This window comes from Pristis pectinata, chromosome 8 (assembly GCF_009764475.1).
Source record: "Pristis pectinata isolate sPriPec2 chromosome 8, sPriPec2.1.pri, whole genome shotgun sequence".
NCBI lineage: Eukaryota > Metazoa > Chordata > Chondrichthyes > Rhinopristiformes > Pristidae > Pristis > Pristis pectinata.
This window is the reverse complement of record NC_067412.1, coordinates 20,543,439-20,566,010: the sequence shown is the minus strand read 5'-3', so window position 1 is coordinate 20,566,010 and position 22,572 is coordinate 20,543,439. Positions and strand designations below refer to the sequence as shown.

Sequence of the window (22,572 nt, the reverse complement as noted above, 5' to 3'; positions counted from 1 at the left end):
TTAACCTTCCAAACTTGCAACTTGTATGATCTAGAAAAATAAAAGCAGCAGGTGCAAAGAAATGCTGCCTTCTGCAAGTTCCTGGTCACAAGCTATCTTGAATTAGAAATATATCACCATTCCTTCATAATTATTTTGTCTAAATACTGAAATCCTTACCTCACAAAGAAACTATCAGAAGTTTTGCAGCAGTTCAAAGTGGCAGCTTGTCACCACTTCCTCAAGGGCAATTAGGGATAGGCAACAAATGCTGGCCTTCCTAGCTATTCCCACATGCTGTGACTGAATGAGAAAAAAAAAACTGCTGCCTCTTCTTCACCAGCTGCATCATGCCACATGCCATATGAGATACCCATTTGGGGGAATGTAGCTGGTAAGAATTTCCAGCAGATCAAATCATGAACACTTGCATGAATAAGTGATAGAGGAGAAGAGAGCAAAGTTTAACATTACACCAAGAAAAAATTTAGAAGGCTGCAATGCAAATATAATTAAACACCATCACAGGTAAGTAAATAATTAAAAATCTGCCACATTTGCTATTGTCTTGGAATTATTTTTCTCCTCCTTTCTCTCCCTCACACATATAAATAGAATCTTTAGTGTTAATGTGACTTTTGCTGAAGGTGTATAATTGATCATATTGATTTGGCTGTTCATTTTACATTTTATGCTTTTCACTTCCATTGCCTTCCCTCTCCAGGTTGCTAACAAAATAGATGAATTTTTGTGTGCATTGTGAGTGATTTCTCTTCTTTTATTGCTACTGATCGCATATTCACAAATCTTTTATCATTTTCCTTAGTACTTTATTGGCCACTTTCCCTAATTTTCAGCTTTTTGTTTTTGCTACTATTTTGATTTCCATCAATCAACTGCATGACAATGGAGTTATAATGGCAAAGTGTGAGAGTTGTAGGACATGTTACAGAACAAGAAGAACATTTTGTATTTTTGAGATAGCTGGAGACCTTTTGGCCCATTTGGTTCATGCCAACTCACAGCAAAACTATTCCATCAGTCCTATTACCCTATTCCTTATTTTACCTGAGGTCCTGCAATTTATGCTCATCAATTCCCCTTTGATTCTTTTTGCCAGTTACCTACACTCTGGATTAATTTACAGTAGCCAATTAACCTACCAGCATATCTTTGGGATGTGTGAGGAAACTGAAACACCCGAGAGAAATTCATGCAGTCATGGGAAGAATGTACAAAATTCCACACAGACAGCACCCAAGGTTGAATCCAAGTCTCTTTAGTTGTGAGACAGCTGTCCCCAATGTAATCACTCTCATAATGATGAGCTAATATCCCATGGAGCTGTACACAAGCATAATCTTTGGATGAAGGGGATTAGTGAGTAGGAGAACTGGACTAGGGTGCCCAATCATTTCCATTTTAAAGTCATTTTCTGTCTAGTTTTTCAAATTTGATTATATCATTTGTAATGTTCTTTGTTAATATTTCAAAACATTAAAGTATATTTGACTGCAAATAGTCATTGCTGCACAAATTTTCTGAGCAGAAAATTGGGAGAAAAAGGATAAATTCTGAAATAAAAGGAGGTGCTGAAATACATCTTATCGGACGTGGCCTCAGACAATATTCCAGGCTACTTAAAGCAGTATTAAGGTTCTTGAATATATTAGTTAGTTGCCAAATGATGCTGTTGGGATTATTCCATTACATTTAGTGTCACTGATCTGACTAGGGTCTGCTCATTTATTGAACTGTGATGTGGCCTTACCAGAAGTCCTGAAAGGAACCATGGGAGGTCACCACCAAAAAGGTTGGTCAATCAATGTGAATTTACCTTTAAAAGATAGAACTACGAGGAAGCACCTCAGAAATCAAGAGTATAGTACTCCTGAGGATTGTTGTTAAGCTTCACTAGCCCCACTTATAACTTCCTCACTACTTCCCAGGAACTACCAGGGGGAATAGCTGTTGGGGATCTAAAATGGGAACAGATTGACGTTGTGAAATGGATAAGAAATGCAAGGTCTAACCACACAAAGAAGACGGGTAATCAGCATTGAACTGGCAACTAACAGCACCAACTAGCCTTTTGCAGCTGGAGACTTGGTGCTCTGCTGCTGAGCAAAAGGGATACTCAAGGTTCTTCTCAAATGAAATGGTGTTTTCTTTTTTCCTCCTGATTTTGTACAGACGTTTCAGGATTCAGGTTCACCCCATTTTTGATCATCTGTAACCTACATCTTACTCAACCAGGATTTACAGAGGCAGGTAAAGAGGAATTCCTGGTATAAGGGGATTCCCCTCCACTATTGCTCCCTCAAGGGAACCTGTTGACATAACTTGCTTCGCAGGTGCATTCTTCCCTTTTCAAGGCTGACTAGGGACCTACTGCAATCAGATCATTTTCCAGTGGTCCTCACAGGACTTGTACTCCAGCAGAGCCCCACCATATTGGGAGCAAAGAGAAATGGACAATTCTATGGTTTAAATGACATTGTAACAATCTTATCATGCAGTTTATTTTTTTGATGATCAGATTACAACTGCAATCATTTATGATGAAGGTTTTATACTATTTTATATCTTTGGATGCTAAACATATAATACTGGCACCAGATTAACTTTCAACAAACTTATGGATGACCGCTTAAGCGACCAGACACTGAATGGTGACATTAACAGAAATAAAATGATCTCTGTATTTTAGAAATCAAGTATCACAGGGTACAAAGTGAAATTTGTAAGTACATACCTGAAAATTGGAAACAGAATAGAAATAAACTCCCATACAGCAGCCTAATGTTGTACCTAACGAAATAATCCAAGTCATCAGATGAATTAAACATCTCACGATTTTCTGTTTTCTTGTTAGTTGCCTCTTGTAATGCATTTTGTCTGATAACATTTCCTGCAGAAAATATTTCAGCCTTTTAACTATAGGATTGGTGCAGAAGTTCCTTTAAAATTCCATCATATTTATGGAAAAATTGATTTAACATCCCTAAAGACAAACATTCTTCGTTGCATACACGGTCATCTATAAATATTTAGGGAAGAGAGCACAAAGAACTGGATAAACTGCAGCATTTCATGTTCCATATTTTGTTTGATCTTGGACTTACTTAATTATGCTATCAAGAAATTATCATTCTTCTGTGTTGACAAATCTGGATCAGGTTTTCCCAAAAACAGTGGAATACTACATTCAGCCTCAATGGGGATCAAACTTATGATGCTGCCAGATGGCAAAACTCAAATGATGCTCAATAGGGGATAATCAACAGGCAGTCGAAGTCCAAAGGGAAATTACTTTTTTTTTCTGGGAGCCCCTTAGAGCTAAAAGTTATTATTTTTTGGTTACTTTTCTTTCTTTAAATCTTCCTTAGTCTTAGTGGTTTTCGGTGGATAATTGTGCCACTGACATTAACATATCCATGTTGAATGACACTGTTGAAATTTTTACGGTAAACAATGTGTTAGATCCAGCTGAATTAACCGATCAAGACTTCTCAAAGTCAGCAGTGCCTATAGACCATTATACACAACAGCAAGCTGAATTATAGAGAAACTAATTTTATGCTGTTGTTACTCTCATATTAAGTTCAGAAGATGCATTACCTGCATCAATTTGTATTATTGAAAGATTGTATTGACATTTTTCAGGCTGAATCAATTGTTATCAAAATGACAAAGAACATCTTGTTTTTAGAACAACAATATGGCACAGGAATTTCTGTAAAAATATTAAATCACTTTATATATGGAATTTAAAGATTCTGGCACATGAAGTTATTATTCCATTTGTTAAAATGTAACATATTAATGCTTAGTATAGAGGCATGTGCACATACCTTTAACTGTGTGCTCAGGCTCGTTTTTTTCAGTTGTACTGTTTTTTCATTAGTAATGTTAAAATCCCATGAACATAGAAGCCTGGCTGCCTCACCAGAGGAAGTGCCAATTGTTGTGAAGTTTTCATTGAATGACTTTGCTATGCTGCAATAGAAAATTAAATGAGCACATAGGTATAAACTTTTTTGTACTGATTTAGGATTTAGAAAAAAAGATTTGTATGTTCAGTTTGTGCTCTTTTCAAAAATTGCAAGAGAATTTCAATTGTCTGTTGTGATTTTATTTTTAAAACAAAGGGATATGTAAAACAATGAGATGCAGATCAGAACTGTTGCTGATATCTAAGAACTAAAGGAGAATGATGGGAGTGCCCAGCAGGTCAGGCTGCGTCTGTGGAGAGAGAAAAACTGAGTCAATATTATAGATGGATAAACCTTACCACAGAACCGGCCAGTTCTGATACAAACAGAAAAGTGAGCCATCTGAAGCTGTTGAATTCAATATGAAGTCCTAAACACTGCAATGTGTTTGGCCAAAGATGAGACACTGTTACTCAAGCTTACACTGGGCTTCCTTGTAACAGTGCAGGGTGCTGCAGACAAATCAGCCTGGTACTGGGCAGAGAACTAAAATGGCGGGCAAGTGGAAGCTCGGGGTGAATGAAGGTGCTCAGCAAAATAGTTACTCAATCTGCTTTTGATTTCAACAATAAGACAACATAATGATCAGTACACTCAATTGGGAGAATAGTAAATGAATCACTGTTTCACCTGGAAAGACGGTTTGGGTCCCCGGATGGTGAAAAGGGATGATGCAAAACAAAGCAGTGATTGGCAAAATGTTGTGGGAAGGGGAGTATTTGGTGGAGATAGAATCACAGACCAAGGGGTTGCAAAGGAAGCAAACCCTTTGGAATGCCGAAATGAGAAAGTAAAATGTGTCAGGTGATAAATTCTCATAATCAGTGATGGAAATTTCAAAGGATGATCCATTGACTGTGGAAGCTGGTGGGTGAAAGCTGGGAACCAGGAGAACCCTATCCTTGCTGTGTCCAGTAGACAGGGTGAAAGCAGAGGTATGGGAAATAGATGAGCTGCAACTAGGTCTCTGTACAGGAGAAACCACAGTTAAAGAAGTACAAAAACATCTCAGGGGAATGTGTGTGGAAAGTTTCAGATCAGATACCATGGAGGGGAACTGGAAAAATGAAATAGAGTCCTTACAGGAAGCAGGTGGGAGAAATTTATTGTTCAGATGAGGCTTTGGCTTGTAAAAAATATTGGTAACTAACCTATTTCCTGTTAATGGAGACAGAGAAAACTAGAAAGGAAAGGGAGCAGTCGGAGATGAACCAGGTGAATGTAAGAGCATTTTGGAAATTGGCAACAATAGTAATGAAATTTGTGTTCTGTATATGAGCAGGAAGCCTGATCTGCGGAGCATTTCCAGCATTCAACTTTTGATTTCTCTGACTGGCATTTCACTACTTTTATATGTCCCTTTTTTTTCTCTCTCTCTTTCTCTTACTGCCTTCATTCATACATTAACCAGATAGATCCATAAACATTGAGATGACTTTGCAAGCCTGGCCTCACCCTATCAGAAATGTTCCCTTTGCATTATTTATCTTTATAACTTATAGCAATTTTTTAGGTCTTTACGTCTTGCACTGTACTGCTGCTGCAAAACAACAAATTTCACGACATATGTCAGTGATAATAAACCTGATTCTGTACATTGCCTTCTACACTCTCTGCAACTCGCTTCCTCACTTTCCCTGTTCAAAAAGGACTTTAACCTGAAACTTTAACTATGTGTCTCTGTCTGCAGATGCTGAGTGTTTTCAGGATTTTCTGTTTTTATTTCAGATTTCCAGCACCCGGAGTTTTTTTAATTTTTGTTTTGTTTTCTTCCTATTGAATGAAGGAACTAAAAGGTGAGATTTAATCAGATCTCTTCCAAGTCGGAGAGAGCTTGGCAGGAGAACAGGAAAAAGTAATTTCATTTTGCACATTCAGCTGAGACTGTCTGCGTATTGTTACGGACTCAGTGAAAGTCCCTTTAAGATAGAGAGTGTGTGTGTATGTGTGTGTGGGGCGTGCTTACGTCAATAGAAGATAAAGGACGTAATGACGTTGTTGAAGAAGTCAGAAGAAGAGAGAGAGAGAGAAGGGAGAGAGACACCAGCCTGCTTGTTTTCTCTATCGATGGATGAGAAACAATAACTGTGTTTGCCACTGAAATCCATGTATGGAAGTTGGAAGTAATCCGGTGGAGTTCACTTTGTTGCTGACCTGTAGAAGGAAACAGGTATTTGGGTGTGGACGACCACGGTTCGGATGCTTTTCGGGGTGAGGAAGTCACTACCGAGTAAACACTGAAGTGTCGTTTGGGTTCCATCATGGAACATTTGGATTTCGTATGTACTCTCTCTATGTTTTTCTACATCTACATCTTATCTTCAGACAACGGTGGTTGTTGAAGAAGCCCTTGCTCATGTTTCACCTTATGGCTTGCGGAACTGAACTTTAAGAACCATTCAGGAACTGGGAGTTTTGGACTTTGTCACACACACACACGACGAGTTTAGTTTTGGGGTTAACGTTCGAGGTTTAACATTTTTGAATTCTAACATACTAACATTTTTACTTTTATTTTACGTATTATCATAAGTAGTGATTAATAAAATAGTTTTTAACACTGAATCATGCTCAGTGTGTTTCTTTTGTTGCTGGTTTGTGACAAAATTGGGGGCTCGTCCGGGATAGTTCCCAAGGTTAACGAGTGTCGTCTGGGATCGTTCCCCAGATTGACGAGATTTGTTCGGGATTCAATCCAAATATTTTTGAGGGAGGTCTGATAAATTCTTTTTAATTGGCTTGTGTGTGTGGAAACCAGCAGCAATGGATATTAAGGCATTTTTGGAGTCACCAACCCAAAAGGGATTGGAGGTGGCGAAAAAGGATGATTTGATAAAGATTGCTACAAGGCTAAACCTTACAGAAGTAAAGCAGTCTATGAGAAAGGCAGATATTCAGAGACTGATAGCTGGCCATTATGTGGAAAAGAAGGTGTTTGAGAAGGAAGTGTTAAAACAGTTTCCTGGCAGTGAAATAGCAATTTCTGAGGCACAGGTGCAGCTGGCAAAGATAGAGGCTGAACGAGAACAAACCCAGTTAAAGATAGAGGCCGAACAAAAGCTAACTCAGATGAAGATAGAGGCTGATCTAGCAATGAAGCAGATGGAATTGAAGAGGATGGAGCTGGATAGTGAGGAGAAGGAAAAACAGAGGCAGCATGAGTTACAAATGAAGCGTAGGAGTTTGGAATCTGATTCTGATGATGGTTTTTCAGCCAGCAGGGAGGTTCGATTAGTCCCTCCGTTTGAAGAAGATCAGGTTGATCAGTATTTCCAACATTTTGAAAAGGTTGCTGTGAGTTCAAACTGGCCAAGGAAAGGATGGGCTCTTATGGTACAGAGTGTGATTAAAGGTAAAGCTCAAAAAGCTTATTCTGCTTTGTCTGCTGAGGATGCAGCTGATTTGAACCAAGGTAAAACAAGCTATATTGAAGGCCTATGAATTGGTACCTGAAGCTTATAGACAAAAATTCAGAGACTTGAGGAAATCTGCAGATCAGACTTATATGGAATTTGCCAATGGAAAGAGAATATGTTTTGAATGATGGTACATGGCTAAAAATGTAGATGGGGATTTTGATAAATTGAAAGAATTGATACTGGTGGAAGACTTTAAAAGATGTGTTCCAGCTGAATTAACAACATATTTAAATGAAAAGGCAGTGGAAACTTTACAAGAAACTGCTAGGTTGGCAGATGATTATGCTTTAACCCATAAATCCAAATGGGGACAACCTAAAACCTTTCAAAAGAGTTACAAAGACAATCCAGGTAAACCGGAGATTAAATTGGGAGGTAATCAAAAAGGAAAAGATGAAAAGAAGCCAGGGCTGGAGAAACCTGTTGAGCGTACTTGTTATTACTGTAAGAAACCTGGCCATGTGATATCTAATTGTGCCCTTTTGAAGAAAAGGAAGGAAGCTGTGCCCAATGCTTGCTTTCAGGCAATTAAAAATCAAAAAGGTTTAGGAGATGCTGTTAAAGATCAGTCCTTGCAAGAGGGAAAAGTGGAAAAGTTGGAAGAGGTGAGAAAAGAATTCCGTTCGTATGTATCAGAGGGTTTTGTTTCACTGAATGATGAGTCACCCCAGGTGCCAGTGAAAATTCTTAGAGATACTGGGGCTAGTCAATCTCTCTTGCTGGACAGTGTTTTAAATTTTGGTGAAGAAAGTGACACTGGTGAAGTAAATCTAGTACGAGGCGTTACAGGTGAGACCATGTCTGTCCCTTTACACAGGGTGATTTTAAAGTCAAAGTTCGTAGAAGGACCAGTCGAGATAGGGATAAGACCTAGTTTGCCAGTGGAAGGAGTTTCTTTGTTATTGGGAAATGACCTTGCAGATGGAGAAAGTGATCCTGTGGTACGGTTAACAACCAAACCAAGGATTGATGAGTCTGAGAATGATCCAGATGTTTACCCATCATGTGCGGTGACTCGAGCTAGAGCTAGAGAATTAGCCAAGACAGACAGTCCGGTGCAGTCTGATGTAGTTCCTTGTGACAGTCCTAAACAGGAAGAAAATTATGATGCCTTATCTGAGACTTTTCTGTCTTCACTGGAGGATCAACATCCTTATAGTGAGCCTGAATTTAAAGATTTGTCTTTGTCGAGGAAGGATTTTATGGTGGAACAGACAAAGGACCCTGAGTTGACAGAATTGAAAGAAAAAGCTCTCTCATGTGAGGAGATTGAAAAAGTGCCAACTGGATACTATGTCAAAAATGGAGTGTTAATGAGGAAATGGAGACCTCCTCATGTTCCTGTTACTGAGGAATGGGAAGTTATTCATCAGGTTGTTGTTCCAAAAGTTTATAGGGATGAGATTTTAAACCTGGCCCAAAGTATGCCTTTGGGTGGTCATTTTGGTGTGAATAAAACTGTAGGGAAGATCTTGAAACAATTCTATTGGCCTGGTTTGAGAAAAGATGTGGTGATGTTTTGTCGAACCTGCCACACATGTCAGATGGTAGGTAAACCAAATCAAAAAACCCCTGTGGCTCCATTGAAACCAATTCCTGCTTTTGGTGAACCCTTTTCGAAGGTGATTGTGGACTGTGTTGGCCCCTTACCAAAGTCTAAGACTGGAAATCAGTATTTGTTAACCATCATGTGTGCTACTTCTAGATTTCCAGAGGCAATACCCCTTAGAAATATTAAGGCCAAGACGGTGTCAAAGGCTCTTGTAAAATTTTTTACCTTGTTTGGTTTGCCAAAAGAAATCCAATCTGATCAAGGTAGTAATTTTATGTCAAAAATTTTTCAACAAATAGTCTATGAGCTGGGAGCAAAGCAGATTGTATCATCTGCATATCACCCAGAATCTCAAGGAGCTCTGGAGAGATTTCATTCTACTCTCAAAAATATGCTGAAGACTTATTGCTTTGAAAACACCAAGGATTGGGACGAAGGTATCCATTTACTTTTGTTTGCCGTTAGAGAATCGATCCAGGAGTCAATAGGATTTAGTCCGTTTGAGCTTGTGTTTGGACATAGGGTGAGAGGACCTTTGGAGTTGTTGAGAGAGCAATGGGTTAATGAGGAAGTTCACTTGAGTCTGTTGGACTATGTCCAAAAATTTAAAACTCGGTTGGAGAGAGTCTGCCAGCTAACGAGAGAGAATCTGAAAACAAGCCAGATAAGAATGAAGACATATTTTGATAGACGTGCTCGGCCTAGGACATTTGCAGTGGGGCAAAAGGTGTTGGTATTTTTCCCTAGCCAAAATAATCCCTTGCAATCTCGTTTTTCTGGACCCTATGTTATTGAATCTCGAGTGACTGATCTAACATATATAATCAAAACACCAGATAGACGCAAGAAAACACAACTCTGTCATGTAAATATGCCAAAACCTTATTATGAGAGGGATTCAGTTGTGGCCTTGGTGGATGATGTAAAGGTTGTTTCTAGAATGCCTGATGTTGATGTTGAGGAAGGCCAATTTAGACCAATTATTGTTCCCTCGAAACTAAAAAACCAAAATATCATGGAGAACCTTGAAACGAAGTTGGACCATTTACAAGTTTCACAAAAACAACAGATGAGAGAATTAATTTTAAAATTTAAAAATCTGTTCCCAGATGTTCCAAACAGAACATCGATAATTACCCATGATGTTGATGTTGGGGATGCAAAACCAATCAAACAACACCCATATCGAATGAATGTGGAAAAAAGTAAACTTGTTGATCAGGAAATAAAATACATGTTGGAAAATGATATTATTAGACATTCTACTTCAAATTGGAGTTCGCCCTGTGTTATTGTGCCTAAACCTGATGGAACTGTTAGATTTTGCACAGATTACAGGAAAGTGAATGCTGTAACAAAGTCAGATGCTTACCCTATTCCTAGGGTGGATGATTGCATAGACAGAGTGGGAAAGGAAAAATTTCTTACAAAGATTGACCTATTAAAAGGGTACTGGTGTGTTCCATTAACAGATAGAGGAAGGGAGATTTCAGCCTTTGTAACCCCTTCTGGATTGTATGAATACAATGTTTTGCCATTTGGAATGAAAAATGCTCCGGCAACATTTCAAAGAATGATTAATTCAGTGATTCATGGGTTAAAACATACAGATGCCTACATTGACGACTTAGTGACTGGGAATGATACTTGGGAAGATCACATCTCTGCATTAGAAAGGTTGTTTGAAAGACTTTCCAAGGCTAACCTTACAGTTAACTTGGCTAAAAGTGAATTTGGCCATGCCACTGTGACGTATCTTGGTTATGTTGTAGGTCAAGGCAAGCAAGCTCCTGTTCAGGCAAATGTTCAAGCAATATCTGAGTTCCCTATTCCCACAGGCACGAGGACTGTTAGAAGATTTTTGGGAATGGTTGGATATTACCGAAAATTTTGTAAAAATTTAGCTGATATTGCTCTTCCCCTAACTAATCTTCTGAAGAAGGGAGTAAAGTTTGTTTGGACAGATTCTTGTCAAGAAGCATTTGAGAAGTTGAAAGCCATTTTATGCTACCATCCTGTGCTCAAAACACCTGACTTTGAAAAGCCATTTTCATTAGCAGTAGATGCCAGTGATGAAGCTGCAGGAGCTGTGTTGTTGCAGAAGGGTGACCTTGATGATATTGACCATCCTGTAGCTTACTTTTCAAAGAAATTTAATGAGCATCAAAAGAATTATTCCACCATAGAGAAAGAATTACTGTCGCTTGTTTTAGCCTTGCAACATTTCAGTGTATATGTTTGCACCGCTCAGAAACCATTGACTGTGTATACAGATCATAACCCATTGGTGTTTCTGAGCCGAGTCAAAAACAACAGAAGGCTGTTAAACTGGAGTTTAATTTTGCAAGAGTTTGATCTCATGATAACTCACATTAAAGGCAAAGATAATGTGATTGCTGATTGTCTTTCCCGATGTTAAATGGGAAACATGTATCTGTATTAATCTGATAGTCTGTAGTTGTGTAGCATGATAATTATTAAAATTACTAACTGTATGCGCGGTTAAATTTTTCTTGGGAAAAATTTTTTTTAGGTGGGAGGTGTTACGGACTCAGTGAAAGTCCCTTTAAGATAGAGAGTGTGTGTGTATGTGTGTGTGGGGCGTGCTTACGTCAATAGAAGATAAAGGACGTAATGACGTTGTTGAAGAAGTCAGAAGAAGAGAGAGAGAGAGAAGGGAGAGAGACACCAGCCTGCTTGTTTTCTCTATCGATGGATGAGAAACAATAGCTGTGTTTGCCACTGAAATCCATGTATGGAAGTTGGAAGTAATCCAGTGGAGTTCACTTTGTTGCTGACCTGTAGAAGGAAACAGGTATTTGGGTGTGGACGACCACGGTTCGGATGTTTTTCGGGGTGAGGAAGTCACTACCGAGTAAACACTGAAGTGTCGTTTGGGTTCCATCATGGAACATTTGGATTTCGTATGTACTCTCTCTATGTTTTTCTACATCTACATCTTATCTTCAGACAACGGTGGTTGTTGAAGAAGCCCTTGCTCATGTTTCACCTTATGGCTTGCGGAACTGAACTTTAAGAACCATTCAGGAACTGGGAGTTTTGGACTTTGTCACACACACACACGACGAGTTTAGTTTTGGGGTTAACGTTCGAGGTTTAACATTTTTGAATTCTAACATACTAACATTTTTACTTTTATTTTACGTATTATCATAAGTAGTGATTAATAAAATAGTTTTTAACACTGAATCATGCTCAGTGTGTTTCTTTTGTTGCTGGTTTGTGACAGTATATTATTCCCATGCTATTGCCTTTAGCCTTATCATTGCAGAGATACCACACACTTCATATTTATTTTGCTAACACAAGCAAATTGAAGTCAATAAAGCAGTTTACACTTAATGGCAAAGAAATGAAAGGATTATATCTAATTACCTGTAAACCAGAGACAGAAAGCAAATCAGCATGTAGAATCCAAATGTGAGGAAGTAAGCAAGTTGCATATTATACATTCCAGCAGCAGGACTTGCTTGAATGCTAGCATTAGTATAAAACCCATAATAAAAAACAGTCTGTGTAAAATAACCCTGCAAGAAAAAGGAGTTGTCAAGATTGGGAAAATCAACAACAGTCCATACAACATCCTCCCACCACTTGGGAGCTTCTACTCTCGAAAGCAGTGCAGACACTTTAAAAGCTGCCAGCCACACAACTGGAATGAGGAAATAGTTGATAATAACACTAAAATTGCTACAAGGATTTTTAAACAAAATCAATATCATGTTGTTAAAAAATACATTGTACTGAATTTTAATCTTTATCTAGCTTAATTGAACTATGTTTCATCAGGTCTCTGCTAATTACCTTTTCAGCTGGGATAATCAGTTCCATTAATGACCCATTCCTCTGTCTTTAACGGTCTTCCTTTTCCACATACATCTAATTTCCTTTCAAATTTTGTTAAGGCACCTGGCTTGATGTCTTAAAGTGGCTCAATTTCCTCTTTGTTCAAAAAATTCATCTACCACTGGAAGTACTAATTTTGACAATTTGTCCATCAAAGTCCCTCATTATTTTGAAAATCTCTTTGAATCCTACTTAACCCTTCCTTATCTAGAGGGGAAAACATCCCCTATTTTGGAAGCCTTTCTTGATAATGAAAATTTCTGGCTTTTCTGGAAAAAAAGTTCACACAGATATCTAACAACACAAGTGGCAAGAGCTTCCCCTTTTCCAATACCTACGTCTAGCAGTCAACAACCTCCTGTCCACCAACTGGCTGAGCAACCAATCATATTAAAGAGTGCTCAAAGACAAGAAACCAGGAAACATTTAAATGAATTTTTATGCACGATATAGTGTGTCAAACAAAGATTAAGACATACCTATATGATTAAAGCAGAAGCTGAAACATCAGTTAAACTTTGCTCATTTGTACTTTAAAATTCCTGATATTTTGAATTATTCGTGCAAAGAAATTACAAATTGCACTATAAAATAGTCATCCAGGGTCAATTAGATCACATCATTTCAGGTGATCTCAACATGACAGCTATGGAGAAAACTGTATCCAACATAGCCTATTACAAAAAATAATGATCTATGAAATACATTTGGGATTTCTTCATTCAGTTGTAAAAAGTTACTGCATGGAATACTAACAGTGAACACCAATAGTTTGTCATCATTACTTCAAAAGCCAGGCCAATATTTGAGATTTATTTTACATCTTGATTTTTGCCCCATCTTCTATTTTCAACAACTATTTAACATTATGTTTTGTCGCTCATAGATAAATAAACATTCTAAATGTCACATCGGCTTACTATTAGTCAAATAAAATAATAAAAGGTGGCTCATTCTGTTTGCTTAGACCTTACTTTCATTTCAATGCTTAATTTGAATACTACTTTGCTTTCTATTGTAAATATGTTTTGTTTAAGGATACTTACTGCACCAGTGAGAAGCTCCAAGCCTGTGAAAGTGAGGTTGTTGGGACCCAAGGCAAAGAATTGTGGGATGGTAATGAAGCTGAAGTTAATCAGGAAGGAAAAGACATTAAACATAAGCAGCCACTTGAGGAAGGTGAAATAAGAGAGAACACCTGTTCCGAACTTGCCACCAATAACTTTCAGGGATCTATGCCAGGGATGAATTGAATGGAAAATTTCAATCATGTTTTCACGAAAGCGTCGAAGAGACTGCAAAATGAGAACAAGGAAGAAACACTATCATTACATTGAATTGGTTTGTGTGGAATCTTTTCATTTTTCTGGAAGTAACACAACTGTTGAGAGTTTTTTTTCTTAGTCTTACATTGAGAAATGCCCACTGTATTAGCAGTTTTCCCATTGTTTGCATTTCTCTATTCAATTTGAATTATTTTATGTTTGTAATTCCATGAGATTTTTTAACAAAATTCTTTATAATAAATAAACATTTTCTACCTTCCCCTCTGAAAAGATTTGACTTTTATTTGCATTTCCTGAATTGAAACAAGGTAACTCTTACATTTTTTTTAGCCTTGACACTAGAGCAGTGGATGTGAAGCCAGATTGGTAGACTTCATAAAATGGATGTTATGTTGCACGCAAAAATAATTTTCACCAGATGTTGACAGTAGCTATTCTGGTTTAATGGAAAAATTGGACAGGAAAGGTTCAGATAGTACTATAGAAATTGTATTTTACTCTTTTTTTATTAAAATGATTCAAATTTTAGGTTGCTTTTATGTTTTCTCTTCAGCCTTTTTTAAATCCACACATTGATAGTTCAGCTTTTAGTGACCATCTCTAATTGCTCTTACAAAGCTGAAACACCTTCTTGAATCACTGGATTCCATGTGGGGATGATACTCTCCTATATCATTTTTAATTCAACTAACTGGCTTGCCACGCCATTTCAGAGAGTAATTAAGAATCACCATATTGCACTTGATTTGGATCCATTTGCAGATTAGACAGGTAAAAGACGACAAATTATTTTTCCCTTCTTGAAGTCTAGTTTTTAAAGGACATCTTTAGTCACCATTACTGACACTTAGCCTTTTCATTCCAAGTATATTTAATGTAACAATTGTGATGGGATCAGGTAGGTCTCCGATATAGTAACCCAGAAGCAGTATCAATTTTCTATCATGTATCAAAGTCAGAACAGAGGAATGCAACTTGTATTAGAGAAGCCAACAAATACGTTAAGTGTATCCTTGCATCATCACCACCTTTGAAATTTAATCTCTCCTGTGTTCCACCCCCTTTCTCTCCATGTCAAAATCACCTTATTTTTAACTATTTCCAGTTCTGATGAAAGGTCATTGACCTGTAATGTTAACAGTTTCTCTCTCCAGCCATACTGCCTGACCTACTGAGCATTTCCAACATTTACTCCTTTTATTTCAGATTTCCAGCATCAGTGGTATACTGCTTTTGCACAACTGATATTAGCTTTTTATACTTTATTTATTGGGTGAACCAACTTCAAATTTGATCTGAACATATATCACCACATCATTAGTTGAAGCTGCTGGCTCACCAGCACAGTAACATAAGCTCTATGCTACTAAACCACCACAACCACTGTACATACACAAACAGATGCATTGAACCTAAGCCATCAACTCCAGTGGGAAAGGAAACAGCCGGAAAAACACACGCAGCTGCTGTGAAACACCATTCTCTGCCACTGCCCATCCCAATTAATTAATAACAAGCCAAAGATCCCAACTTATGTACTGAATCCAACAATATAGTATCCTTGATTCAAGGATTCCTTTCATATCTGCTCCTGTTAATACTTACAGATGATATGCTAGTCAGAAGCTGGGTGCAGCTAGCTATCTGATAATCTGCTTCCATTGACTTTGGCCCAATCTCCAGATACACCTGATCCCTGGTACGAAAAAGGGGAAATGAACAATTCACATTGCAATTATAAAATAAACATTTTATATTAGTATATTAAACAAAATTCCATATTCAGAATAACTATAGAAAACCCATCTTAGTGCATTCATCCACAAAGCAGCATTTACAGATTCTAGCACCATCATCGGCTGTCCGACAGCTTGCAGAAAGATGTTTACCAAACTGTGCGAAGAAATTCTTCCTGATACCAGTTTTAGTCTTCACCAAGTTCAAACTATGGACCCTTTACCTGCATCAAATTACTTGAAGTAATGCATGAAGGTTCATATTTTATATCTTATTTATATTCCATTTGTTCAGAACATACCTCTTTTGTCAACTCTTTCTGTAAACTGATGATTTCATCCTCTATGTTCTATCATCTAAGAACATCTTTAAAAATTCAAACACGTTATATCTGATAAAGTCCTATAATAGTGCCAGGGGATGGCCAAATGAAGTAATCATTAGATTTTAATAAGAAAGTCTTCAAAATTCAACTCAATAGGATGCATTTTTTGGGGCTATGGTGGTAAATTGCTTCCAATTTGTCTCTAGCACTTGCTCATGCATTTTTGACAGAACCTATGTCATGCTGGATATCCTAACGAGCTATTAACACTGCTCATAGTATCACAGGATCTCAAGACAAAGGAGCAGAAGTAGGCTATTCGGCCCATCGAGTCTGCTCCGCTACCTCACCATGAGCTGAACTATTCCCATCTAGCCCCAATTTCCAGCCTTTTCCCCATATCCCTTGATACCTTGACTAATTAGATACCTATCTATCTCCTCCTTAAACACCCCCAATGATCGGGCCTCCACAGCTGTATGTGGCAATGAATTCCATAAATTCATGACCCTCTGGCTAAAGACATTTTTTCTCATTTCTGTTCTAAATGGGTACCCTCTAATTCTAAGACTGTGCCCTCTAGTCCTGTACTCACCCACCAAGGGAAACAACTTAGCCACATCTACTCTGTCAGTATGTTTGTGAAGTGAATACTTTGGAGCTTAAAGCTAATGCTAATGACTTCTCAGCAGCAAGATTGGGTTTCTAACAGTACTGTTTAAAGGGATTATCAACTTCTTTCAGGTTAGTTGGTCATTGACTTTTACTAGCTGTTGATATGATTGTACATATACTTGGTGATTTCTACAATTATTTATATTTCCGAAGATCTACTCTCAGTGATGTAGCATGTGCTGAAGAACTCATCCTAACTTTAAGGCTTCTGCACAAACCAAATACTCCCAGTCAAGCATTGGTAGGCATTCTCTCTGGAGTAAAGCATGGTGATTAGAATAAGTAAAGTGGAAGCTGCTGGATGAGAGAGGCAGGTGAGAACAGGGAGAATGGTCCTAGTTGTTGTTGAGGCAATCATTTTCCCCTGGACATAGGCAAGGAACAGATTGTTATACCTGCATTTCAATAAGGGTGTCCTCACCGCAATCTGCTACCCATTCTAGCCACCAGGTAATTGCAACCTCAGAACCAGGGCAAGGACAACTCTGCCAGTGGGTGAAAGGGTGACTGTACCCTTGAGTACTTAGCCAAGCATGAATCAAGAATTTTGATGGCCTGCTGTATGTTGCACTACTCTGCCATCATGTTAGCACATCTCTTCCCACTAACAATAGGTGAACAGCTATGGAAAATTAAAAGGGCAGGAGGAGAAGGGAAAGGAAGAGGAAGCTGAGGTAAGGCAGCAGTTTCCACAACCCTTTTCTTGCTGACATGTCCATAAATGACACCTAATCAGCAAAGGAACCCCACTTCCTCATTCATCAATAGTCCCAACACCACTGTTGATCTTAATTGTGCCTTTCTGGCCACACTGAAATAATAAAAAGGTTATTCAAAATAATCCCCAAAGCAAGTTTATAAATTAAATAATGGAGAACTGCACAGAAAAGAATCATTCAACCTCATGCATTTGTCAAGTACTTATTTTCTATGCATGGCACGGTAGTATAGCGGTTAGCATAATGCTATTACAGGGCCAGTGACCTCGGTTCAATTCCTGCTGTTATCTGTAAGGAGTTTGTACGTTCTCCCCGTGTCTGCGTGTGTTTCCTCCGGGTGCTCCGGTTTCCTCCCACATTCCAAAGACGTACAGGTTAGGAGCTGTGGGCATGCTACGCTGCTGCTGGAAGAGTGGCGACACTTACGGGCTGCCCCCAGCACATTCTTAGCAATGCAAAAAGACGTATTTCACTGTGTGTTTCGATGTAAATGTGACTAATAAATAAATATCTTATCTTCATGCTCTTTCACAGTATTTTCCCAATTGCTGCAACGCAACTAGGGGAAGGGTGCCATCTTCCAGTGGAAGAGACCTTGGAGAACCACCTTAAGCAGCTCTCAAAAGCTCAGATCATACCACCTCAGCATATCCCACAGCAGACTGGGCTGGCTGGCTCTCAGGCAACAGCAGAAGCTTCGGTAGATAAAAGACAAAACTTGAGAGATGATTTTGCTCCAAGGAACCACTGCCACCCTATATGTCCCAACAGTCGTAATAATCTGATAGTCGGTATAATTGCTGGACTGCTGTGCAATTCCACAAATCTCTTTGGGCATCAATATTCAATGCTACAACAATAAAAGTATGAATTCTCATTACAAGCTAAGTATGCTGGACTCCTCTACACTCCTAAACATAGCACACAGACTTCCTGATAGGCATGCTGATGCACCGGACACTTGTTTGTGCAAACCCAAAAGCCATCTTCTGTATAATGTCTCTTCAAAATGCTCACCTCAGAACTCTGCAGCAGAACACATGTGTGACTTAAAACTAACTTGTTTTGTCTCTTTCCCAGTTCTAATGATAGATCTTCGACCTGAAACATAAACTGTTTATCTATCTGCAGATGCTGCTTGACTTTGAGTGTTTGAGCATTTTCCAGTGTCTTACCATTTGCAGCCCTTCCCTCTCAGTCAGCCACTACATTATGCACAGTATCAGTACCCGAGCCCATGGCTGTGATTGTTATCAACTCATCAGAACTTATGATGAAAAGTCAAGACTATCTCTGTTTCTTTCTTCAGAGACACTGCCTAACTTGCTAAGTATTTCTAGCATTTCATATTTTATAATCAAATTCTTCTGCATGGTAAACTTCAGAATGATGTCACTGCCTTGAATAATTCAAGACAATGGCTGCTATTAACCTTAACAATTTCCGAGAAAGTATTTTAGAGCACAGCAGAAATTAGCATTTATGCTCCACACTATTCTTCATCTAACTACAATAAGAAATCTTTTCATTTTCCCTTTTGTGTTTAACTAGTTTCCCCGTAAAATGCAACTCTTCATCTCAACCACTCCCTGTGGTAGAGAGTTCCACGTTCTAACCACCTCACGGGTTAAGATTTTTCTTCTGACTTCCCTACTGTTTCACTAGTAACAGCCTTGCATTTAGTATCCTGATTTTCTTCTCACCTTCAAGTGGAAGCATCCCCCTTCAAAATCTACCCTTTTAAACCATTTCATAATCTTAAAGATCTCTTCTGCAAATGAAAATAAAAAAACAGTAGATCTTGAAAATTTGAAATAAAACCACAAAATGCTGGAAACACTCAGCAGGTCAGGCCACAATTATGGAAAGATAAAGAGAATTAATGTTTCAGGTCTGAGACCCTTCATCAGAATTGAGAAAGAGAGAAAACAAGTTTGTTTTCTCTTTCATTTAAGTCGCTCCTCTCTATTCTCTTATCAACTGACACCTTTTCCTCTTTCCTGATTGGTATAAGCTTCCAGTTCTGGTCTCAATTTTGTCATTTTTTGCACCTTTGTTAATGCCATCATAGGTTTAAAATCAATTATGGTCATTAGCACTAACTACTGTGAGACCATCAAGCACCAATTGTACTTGCCTCCTAACATCTAGTTCTATTGGAAAAATTGGAACCAAATGTCAGATGAGTAAAGGTGACAGTCAATGTTTTCAAAAGAGTTTAGCTCTCTTGAACAATGACAAATTTCTCCCTTTTTAATGATACAAAGGCCAGACTTGTTGAAAGTACACAAAGTACAGTCTAACCAAGGTTCTTGTAAAGTTCAATAAAATGTTAGTAAAAATTCATATTGCACTTATGTTTAGGTTCAACTCCATGGTGGAAACTACCACTTCATTTTTATGAGTGCAGTCACCTTGGAGCTAAAGCAACACTTGCTGCTAGTGGAAACTTTATAGCATACTGATTCAGGGCAGATCCTTGTATTCATAAAACCAGGTACAATTTTTAGTGAATGGTTGTTCTCTTTATGCAGGGCCATGGTGCACAGCTGAGCATCATCCTTTGTTTAACTAATGGCAGTCATTATTTTTAATGGTCCAGGACACTAAACTTTCCACGAGATGATTATTCAAAAGCCATGTCTCCGCTAGTTGAGATATGCTATTTTAGGTTGAAGAGCACAAGGTTCGCCTGGAATTGTTACAACTGCCACAGCTGCCAATAATTTCTCCTTCCAAGAATAGAAAAGTCCTGAGTTATCAATTACATGTTAGAAATCTGTAGTTGCTGTTCCAATACAATACCAGTTAAGTGACTTAACAATATCCCTTAAAAATTATACATGTGTGTTTAAGGGCACCAATAATGCTCCTGCATTGTCAGAATTAATCCCCAAAAGAGGATGAAGCCAATCCTACTTGTGAGAAAACCACTGACAAATGTTATAGACTCTTCAAGGAATGATAATGGCCCACTGAAAAGTTTTAAACTGCAATCATATTATTAGCAGGCATCTCTTTCGCTGCATGACGAGATGCTATCCCTTCTGCTTCATAAAATTGTGAATAACTAAGGCAGTGGAGAAATAAACAACTAGAAATAGTCCATCAAATACTGTGTGCTTACAGAAAACTTACTGGAGTTCATTCAAGCAGAATACTGTTGTATTGAAAAACCAATCTTGAAGGACTTGTACCTTATCTCTCGTTTCTCATCCATGCTCACTGTCAATTCTTGAATGGCCCTCGCTCTTTCATTGGGTGATAAAGTCACCAGTTCAGCAACAAGCGCTCTCTTTTCTGCATGTAATCAAATAAAGATTATTCCTTTCCTTTCACCAGATTGCGTGTTCTTGTCACTTTTTTTTTCTTCTAGTGATGCAAGTTTGGGATATTTACACAATTGAAGCAAGTTTTTTTGATGAGTGTTACCTAGACTCATTTTACATACCTTCTTTCTCTTCTTCACTTATTTCCAGTTCTGGTTTTATAAACTGTGAAAAACTCAAGCCAGCCAAGGATGCTAATCGTTTTGCAGTTCCAATGCTTCTACGCCTTTTTGCTGCAGCTGATAAAAACACATTGTATCATAAGAGATGATTCTATCGATTCCTTTTATTTACTTCAGACCATCAAGATTACATTTCCTGATGTATTGTGTAAAGTTTACAAGTGATCTGGAGAAACTTGGTCTGCAACCCCCGAGGTCACAGCTCCTCAAATAAATATCAAAATATCTTTTAAACATGATGGGAGTTCTAGCCTCTATCACCCTTTTTGACAGCAAATTCCAGATTCCTATAGCCCTCTGAGTTAAAAAGTTATTTGCATATCTACTGTTTAATCTTTTTAAATCCATGCTTCCTGGGTTTTGCCCCCCAGCTAAGGGAAACAGGATCTTCCTATTAACTCTTTCTAGGTTCTTCATAATGTTATACATCTCAATTATGCCTCCCTTAAGCAACCTAAAGTTCTAGGTCAGTGTCCCTTTCAATGCACATGAACATATCATTGGCAGTGACATAATTGAGGCACTCATGCTATATTGTAGATACTCTCTAATTCTAATAATTTCTTAAGCCTTAACGTATAACTAGAAAAATAAGCGTCAGCACTCAGAAATCTACCATTACCTTTCCAACGTGCATCATTAATTTTGTTCAGAGTTGCCAAAGTATCTTCATCGATATTTAGTGTTACTTGATTTCTTGATATGTTGTCTGTTCTTATTGGAGTAGTAGTGGTGACCTTTTCTAATGCATCATCCTGTACTGTATCTGGTTTCTTAGGAACATCTTCTTGAGAGTTAAATGCTTCAGTATATTTGTAATCTGGATAAGTTTCTTTAAAATAGTGGTAGAAAAACCTGACCACTGCAACAAAAAGTTGCCAGAATTGTTGGAAACATTGGCAAAATGTTAACTTTTCTGGTGTATCATTTTGCTCAATTACATTAACCATTGACAAACTTTCAGCATGTTCGTCTGTTAAAACATTTTCACCATATTTTTCTACTTGTACAGCAACTCCTTTTTTGCCTTGACTCATCTTCCTCACTATATCTTTTTTGTATTTATTCCTTAGCTCTCCACAAGTTGGACTAGACTCCAAGCAGATACTTCCATCAAAACGTACTCTTCCATTGTAATGTTCTTCTAAAATGGCCTCTAACGTAAATTTTTTCTATGTTGACTTAAGCTTCATAATAATAATTTGCAAGCACGATGCCAAAATGCTTATTGTAATCAACAAAAATGAAAAAAAGCATCCAATTTTTCCAAGCTTTTAGCTATATTATTTGTTTTTAAAAGCCAAAAGGAAAATCCGAATTTGTAAGCAGATTTATAACACAAACAATATAAGTAGCTAGCCAATTGTCATGGTACTTCCTCAAAACTTCCCCTGCATTCTAGAGAAGGATCAGTTAATAAATAAGTTTAAAAGTACACATTACAAAAGTTCTAGAATCAGGGCACCACAACATAATATTCAGAATTGAAATAGTACCCAAGCTAATG

The 22,572-nt window shown here is 38.0% G+C and overlaps 1 protein-coding gene across 3 annotated transcripts in view; it reads right to left on the bottom strand.

Annotated features, from left to right (window-relative positions):
* LOC127573753 (transmembrane channel-like protein 5) overlaps positions 1–22,572 on the bottom strand; it is a 101,011-nt gene that overhangs the window by 39,741 nt on the left and 38,698 nt on the right. For all 3 annotated transcript variants that reach the window (XM_052022245.1, XM_052022244.1, XM_052022246.1), the window contains 7 exons: positions 21,006–21,122; positions 20,752–20,854; positions 15,704–15,794; positions 13,859–14,107; positions 12,342–12,493; positions 3,834–3,978; positions 2,735–2,890 (listed from right to left, as the gene is read on the bottom strand). In XM_052022245.1, the coding sequence (XP_051878205.1) occupies positions 2,735–2,890; positions 3,834–3,978; positions 12,342–12,493; positions 13,859–14,107; positions 15,704–15,794; positions 20,752–20,854; positions 21,006–21,122 (1,013 nt within the window). The remainder of the gene's footprint in view (positions 1–2,734; positions 2,891–3,833; positions 3,979–12,341; positions 12,494–13,858; positions 14,108–15,703; positions 15,795–20,751; positions 20,855–21,005; positions 21,123–22,572) is intronic.